This window comes from Hemitrygon akajei, chromosome 9 (assembly GCF_048418815.1).
Source record: "Hemitrygon akajei chromosome 9, sHemAka1.3, whole genome shotgun sequence".
Classification (NCBI taxonomy): domain Eukaryota; kingdom Metazoa; phylum Chordata; class Chondrichthyes; order Myliobatiformes; family Dasyatidae; genus Hemitrygon; species Hemitrygon akajei.
The window spans coordinates 68,010,355-68,017,963 of record NC_133132.1 but is presented as its reverse complement, the minus strand read 5'-3'; the positions used below and the strand labels follow the sequence as shown (position 1 = coordinate 68,017,963).

Sequence of the window (7,609 nt, the reverse complement as noted above, 5' to 3'; positions counted from 1 at the left end):
GGAGGGCAGGAACAGGAAGGCTTTAAAGCGAGGCCGCGAAGTTTGAATAAACCTCTTTTGCAACTGCAGCTCACCGACTACGTGTCGTTATTTCAGCGCTGCGTGTAGCACACTGCTACAATTAGTGACCCCGACGGCCCAAACGATATTTGGACCGGAGATGAACAACGCCACATCTGTTCATGCAGTTTCGTTAAAACTGCCAAGCTTCTGGACGCTGTGACCTCACCTATGGTTCCAGCAAGCAGAAGCCCAATTCCACATTCGGCAGATAACCTCGGATGCCACATGTTACTACTACGTGGTGAGCTCCCTTGACCAGGAGACAGCCGCCCAGGTTGAGGAGTTCATACAGTCGTCCCCGGAGGATGGCAAATACACAGAATTCAAAGCCCTGCTCATAAGGACTTTTGGACTCTCACGGCGCGCTTACTGCACCTGGATGGTTTGGGGGACAGGCCAGCGTCGGCTTTGATGAACAAGGTGCTCTCCCTGGCTGGAGGTCACAAGCCCTGCCTCATGTTTGAGCAGGCGTTCCTAGAGCAGCTGCCCGAGGACATACGCCTGCTGCTGTCCGACGCGGATTTCAGCGACCCCCGGAAGGTGGCGGCCCGGGCAGACGTGCTGTGGAAAGCCAAGAAGGAGAGTGAGGTGTCCGTCGCACGGGTCACCAGACCAGGCCCGGCCACAGAGCCCACTAACCCCAGAGGCAGGGGTAAGGAGACCAACGAACAATGGTGCTTCTACCACCAGCGGTGGGGCGCAGAAGCCCGCTGCTGTAGCCCGCCCTGCAAGTTCCCGGGAAACGCCAGGGCCAGCCGCTGCTGATGGCTATGGCAGCTGGCCATCGGGATAGCCTCCTGTATGTCTGGGACAAGCAGTCAGGACACCGCTTTTTGGTCGACACCGGAGCTGAGATCAGCCGCAACAGAGAACCAGGTCCAACCCTGAGGGCTGCGAACAGCAGCACAGTAAGGACCTACGGCACCCGTACGGTGCGGCTACAGTTCGGCTCCAGCCGGTTCACGTGGGACTTCACACTGGCTGCCGTAGCCCAACCACTCCTGGGAGCGGATTTTTTGTGAGCTCACAGCTTACTGGTCGACCTGCCAAGGAAGAGACTGGTCCACGTCGAGACCTTTCAAACGTTCTCCCTGGGTGAAGCCCAGTTGCCGACCCCACACCTAGACTCCATCATGCTGTCCGACAATGACTTCACCAGAGTCCTGGCGGATTTCCCATCGGTTCTGGCACCGCAGTTCACGGCAGCCATGCCCAGACACAGCGTACAGCACCACATCCCGACACAAGGACCACCCCTCCACGCCCGTGCTCAAAGGCTTCCCCCGGACAAGCTCCGACTGACGAAGGAGGAGTTCAAGAGGATGGAAGAATTGGGGATCATACGGCGGTCTGACAGCCCATGGGCCTCCCCCCTGCACATGGTGCCCAAAGCAACAGGGGGCTGGAGACCATGCGGCGACTACCGCAGACTGAACGAGGCTACGACACCGGACCGCTACCCTGTGCCGCACATTCAGGACTTTGCAGCGAACCTGCACGGTGCACGGATCTTCTCCAAGGTAGACCTCGTCCGGGGATACCATCAAATCCTGATGCATCTGGACGACATCCCCAAAACGGCACTCATCACCCCGTTCGGCCTTTTCGAGTTCCTCCGCATGCCGTTTGGCCTAAAGAATGCTGCACAGACGTTTCAGCGGTTAATGGACGTGGTGGGACGCGACCTGGACTTCGCATTCATCTATTTGGATGACATCCTCATAGCCAGCATCAGTCCCACCTCCGTCAACTCTACGCCCGACTGAGTGAATACGGCCTGACAATCAACCCGGCCAAATGCAGGTTCGGGCTCGACACCATCGACTTCCTGCGCCACAGGATTACTAAAGACGGGGCAACCCCTCTGCCCACCAAGGTAGACACGGTCCGCCATTTCCCCCAACCCAACACAATCAAAGGCCTTCAGGAATTTGTGGGGTATGGTGAATTTCTACCACCGCTTCCTCCCTTCAGCAGCCCGAATCATGTGCCCCCTGTTCGCCCTGATGTCGGGTAAGGGCAAGGACATTACCTGGGACGAGGAGTCTGCCGCCGCTTTTATTAAAACCAAAGAAGCCTTGGCAAACGCCGCGATGCTAGTGCACCCCAGAACGGACGTCCCTACCGCCCTCACAGTGGACGCATCTAACACGGCAGTCGGTGGGGTGCTGGAACAACTCATCGAGGGTCACTGGCAACCCCTGGCCTTTTTCAGCAAACACCTACGACCACCCGAGCTCAAATACAGTGTTTTCGACCAGGAACTGTTGGCGCTATACCTGGCAATCCGGCATTTCAGGTACTTCTTAGAAGGTAGGCCCTTCACCGCGTTCACGGACCACAAACCTCTTACCTTTGCGTTCACGAAAGCATCCGACCCCTGGTCGACCCGCCAGCAGCGACATCTGTCCTACATCTCCGAATACACAACGGATGTCCGGCATGTCTCGAGAAAGGACAATGTCGTGGCGTACGCTCTCTCCAGACCTAACATCCAAGCCCTGTCCCGGGGGTAGACTATGAAGCGCAGTCGGAGGCATAGCAGGCAGATGAGGAGATCTCTAGTTACAGAACTGCAGTCTCCGGTTTGCAGCTCCAGGACCTCCCCGTAGGCCCAGGTGAGAGGACCCTACTCTGTGACGTCACCACCGGCCAACCCCGCCCCGTTGTCCTGGCAGCCTGGCGGCGGCGCGTTTTCAACTCCATTCACAACTTAGTCCACCTCTCCATCAGGTCAACCGTCCGGATGGTCTCCAACAGGTTCATTTGGCACGGACTCCACAAGCAGGTCAGTGAATGGGCCAAAACGTGCATGCACTGCCAAACAGCCAAGGTGCAGAGGCACACCAAAGCACTGCCGCAGCAATTCCACCCCACCCACTGGCGTTTCGACCACATTCATGTGGATATCGTGAGGCCCCTGCCAGTGTCGCGAGGAGCGCGGCACCTCCTGACTATCGTGGACCGGTTCACAAGATGGCCAGAGGCGGTCCTGCTCACCGACACCACCTCCGAATCCTGCGCCCGAGCACTGATTGCAACCTGGGTATCTCGCTTTGGTGTACCGGCCCACATTACCTCCGACAGAGGCACCCAGTTCACCTCCAGCCTGTGGTCAGCTATGGCCAGCCTTTCGAACGGACTAGTGGAGCGTTTCCACTGTCACCTGAAGTTGGCTCTCATGGCCTGCCTCAAGGGGCCTAACTGGGTGGACAAGCTTCCCTGGGTCCTGCCCGGAATCCGCAAAGCACCCAAAGAGGATCTGTACACCTCGTCGGCCGAGTTGGTGTACGGTGCACCCGATTGTCCCATGAGAGTTCATACCAGCCCCAAGGGAGCAAGAGGAAGAACCCGCAGCAGTCCTGGACAGACTACGTGAGAGGCTCGGTAACCTGGCCCTCATACCCACTTCACAGCATGGGCAGAACCTGACCTGCGTACCCAAAGACCTGAAAAACTGTAAGTTTGTTTTTGTACGACGGGGCAGACATCGGGCACTGCTACAGTGGCCCTATGAGGGGCTGTTTACAGTGATCAAAAACAACGGGTCCACATTCGTGCTGGACACTGGGGGGAAAGAGGAGGTTTTCACAGTGACCTATGTGGACTTGGCGCAGCCGGTCGAGATTCAGGCACCGCAGCGCAGAGGCAGACCTCCCAAACAGAGTCCGACCCAGACTGAGGACATTGGGGGGTGTATCGCCGGTTCTGGGGGGGGTATGTGGTGACCCACTTCCCAGCGCACTCGAATCGGCTCACAAAATGGCACGCGCTGGCATTGAGGCCGGTCCCAAAGAGGGCGCCAAGCCTGCTTCACCAGCAAGGGGAAAAGCCCGCATGCAGGACAGGACTGTGAATACGCGCCCCCTACAGCATTCCCGCCCGGGGAGGGTGGGAACAGGAAGGCTTTAAAGCGAGACCGCGAAGTTTGAATAAACCTCTTTTGCAACTGCAGCTCACCGACTACACGTCGTTATTTCAGCGCTGCGTGTAGCACACCGCTACAATATAATCTCCACATCAATTCTATCCAGGCTTTTCCATATCCGTTTGGTTTCAATAAGATTCCTGCCTGCCCCCTCACTGAACCTGGCCATTCTGAACTCCAACTCCATCAGGTCCAGCCCAGAGACAGCAAACGCTCCTCGTATACTGAAGCTTTGGGATCATTCTCATAAACCCCCTTCGCAGCCCAGAGAGGAGGGTTCAATGCACACAATGCAAGGGATTGCAGACTCCAACACAGGCACAACCCTCCTCAGCATCGAGGACATCACTGAGCATCCTCCCCTCCTGGGACACGTCCTCTTCTCATTACTACCATCAACGAGTTTGTACAGGAGCCTGAAGACCTAAATGCAACTTCCTACCAACCCCTACCCCGCAATCAGATTCCGAATGGCCCATGAACACAACCGTTATTTCACTGTGTACTTTGTAACTGACAGTGACTTTGTGCCTTTGCACTGTATTACTACTGCAAAGCAAAAAAAAAATCACACCATCTATGTCAGCGAAAAGAAACTCACCCCGATTCTCTTCTAGACTCTCTGCAGGGCCAGCACGTCCCTCCTTAGGTACAGGGTCCAAAACTGCTCACAGACCAAGGTCAAGCCCCACTGCAAAGGAGCTTCCATCCTGGTCTCCAATGCTGTCTGGGCAGAGTTTGCACGCTCCTCTACACATGGTTCCTCCTGGTGCTCTTGCTTCCTCTCACATCCCAAAGGTTCATTGGCCACTATCTACCTCCTAGTTTCCACCTCACACCCTACACCTGATTCAGTACCGGACTCCTCTCCCCCTAAGCCCCAGCCATCTCCCCAGTCACCTTACTTCTTCCAGCCCCCGCCCCCCCCATCAGTAGACTGGCAACACATGCCCCCCTGCCCACTCACACAGATGCACAGCTCTACAGGCATCGGCACCTGTGTTATTGTACACGACTGTATCTCTCATGCCCATACCTGGTGCCACTCCCAGCAGGCGACCCGACATGTCTGAATTACTCAGTTTCTTCTTCAGGATGGGGACGATTTTTTCATCAAAGTATTCCATAGCCATGGAGGAGATGTCGCGCAGTTCCTGCAGAACTTCGTGGGCTCGCTGTGGGGACCGGGTGGAATTCACGTACCTCAGAACCCGGTAAATCTCATCTATCACCTGCATAGATTGCAACACGACAGGCGTGGGTAACACAGGAAGAAAGCAGCAGGAACACAAACTCCAGCACTGACCAAAAGCCCCAAACACATCATCACAAACTCCCTGTGAAGCTCCCCCTGCACTGTCTAATCACACACTCCCTGTGCCAGACAGAGAGTGAAGCCCCCCCTGCACTGTCCAATCACACACTCCCTGTGCCAGACAGAGAGTGAAGCCCCCCCTGCACTGTCCAATCACACACTCCCTGTGCCAGACAGAGAGTGAAGCTCCCCCTGCACTGTCCAATCACACACTCCCTGTGCCAGACAGAGAGTGAAGCCCCCCCCTGCACTGTCCAATCACACACTCCATGTGCCAGACAGAGAGTGAAGCCCCCCCTGCACTGTCCAATCACACACTCCCTGTGCCAGACAGAGAGTGAAGCTCCCCCTGCACTGTCCAATCACACACTCCCTGTGCCAGACAGAGAGTGAAGCTCCCCCTGCACTGTCCAATCACACACTCCCTGTGCCAGACAGAGAGTGAAGCTCCCCCTGCACTGTCCAATCACACACTCCCTGTGCCAGACAGAGAGTGAAGCTCCCCCTGCACTGTCCAATCACACACTCCCTGTGCCAGACAGAGAGTGAAGCTCCCCCTACACTGTCCAATCACACACTCCCTGTGCCAGACAGAGAGTGAAGCTCCCCCTGCACTGTCCAATCACACACTCCCTGTGCCAGACAGAGAGTGAAGCTCCCCCTGCACTGTCCAATCACACACTCCCTGTGCCAGACAGAGAGTGAAGCTCCCCCTGCACTGTCCAATCACACACTCCCTGTGCCAGACAGAGAGTGAAGCTCCCCCTACACTGTCCAATCACACACTCCATGTCAGATGGAGTACAGGCTAGGTAAAGAGTAAAACTCACTATATCAGAGAAATAACATGCTCCCACAAGACACCAAGACGTGTGACTGATTTCATTTGCTGCAAACTGATTTAGTGATTTATGATCACAGGCCATTCAGCCCATTGTCAGTGCCAGCACAGTACCGCAAACCCTTTTCCCAAAACCATGTCCTTCGTTGCACATTGTTCCCTTCTGACCGCCCCATTCCCACAGTTGGCCCCAAGTCACCATTCCGCAGTTTAAGGGTTTCCAACCCCTGGTTTGCCCTCCCCTCCATTTGCCCTGACTCAACAACTCAGTACTGTTGTTTCCACATCACTTCCCCATGGAGAACCAGCCTAACCCTCGATTCACCAAAACCTCCTTCTCTGTGCTGACTAGGACTGTGGGAGAACTGAAATTTTGGTCTCAAATCTCGCTCATCGTGACCCCTTGCACCTTGTCTATCTACAGCACACTATCCCTTTCTCTGGAGCTCTTTATTCCGCACTCTGTGTCCCTTTATAATCTACTTCAACACAGAATGATCTGTTGTGATAGCACGCAAAGATTTTCCCTGCATCTCGGTACAGATGACCACAATGATCCAATATCAATAACAAAGGACCACCAATAGCATTTATTCCTCTCCACCACCCCACACCATTCCTCATTCCATTTGTCACTCACATACCAGTGTGAGCAAGAACAACGGACAGATTCAGTGGGGAATCCATCAGGGAGATTCACGTGGAGGAAGGCAGATGTCAAAGATGCTCTGCTGTCAGATACTGGGGTGTCTTAGCACCAGGAATGGTAACGGGACACAACAGACGTGGGAACTGCACTGCTGCCCTCCCCTCTCACACACCTTGCCTGGAATGAAGCAGCAGAGATTGGTGTCGACATATTTCATGAAGGTCATGTTGAGGAGGGAGAGCCTGGTCTCCACCGCTGCCAAGATGTCCGCATGGCGTGCCAGCGAGTGGTTCCTGCGCTCCGATTCCCGACTGGAAGGAGAGAGAATTAACTCTTCTTGTGCCCAAGGACTGCACACTCCCCTGTTCCAGCTGGTAACAAGACTTCCCCTCATCTACCCCATTACAGCTACAAACAGGTGACAAAGGAGTCCAGTGTAACCTTATTGTGACCAGCCTTGCACGCCGCCCACCTCTTCATACCCCCTGGAGTCTAATACTTAAATCTTCAGAATAAACTTCCCCTCGTCTCTGAATTTTGCGGAAAAAGCATTACCCTCCTGTAGATTCTCACTTCTTACGTTATCCTCTGGTATACACTATTCCTGAAGAAACACCCTCTCCAAAGGGCAGTGTCCTAACTCAAACACCAGCTGGGTGCACATCATGTCGAATTTTCAACTTTATAATTACCTTTCAAAATCAAAATGTCACTGTCCCACCACAAATGCAATGCTCTCCATACTTACAAAGAAGGTCATGGAGAATCATCATTTACGAAGCAACACAAAATATTTGGAATTCCCAATTCTCC

General features: G+C 54.6%; 1 protein-coding gene across 1 annotated transcript in view; it reads right to left on the bottom strand.

Annotated features, from left to right (window-relative positions):
• fbxo28 (F-box protein 28) overlaps positions 1–7,609 on the bottom strand; it is a 33,253-nt gene that overhangs the window by 18,246 nt on the left and 7,398 nt on the right. The window contains exons 3-4 of the mRNA XM_073056235.1: positions 6,969–7,107; positions 5,028–5,223 (exon numbers count right to left, since the gene is read on the bottom strand). Of these exons, the coding sequence (XP_072912336.1) occupies positions 5,028–5,223; positions 6,969–7,107 (335 nt within the window). The remainder of the gene's footprint in view (positions 1–5,027; positions 5,224–6,968; positions 7,108–7,609) is intronic.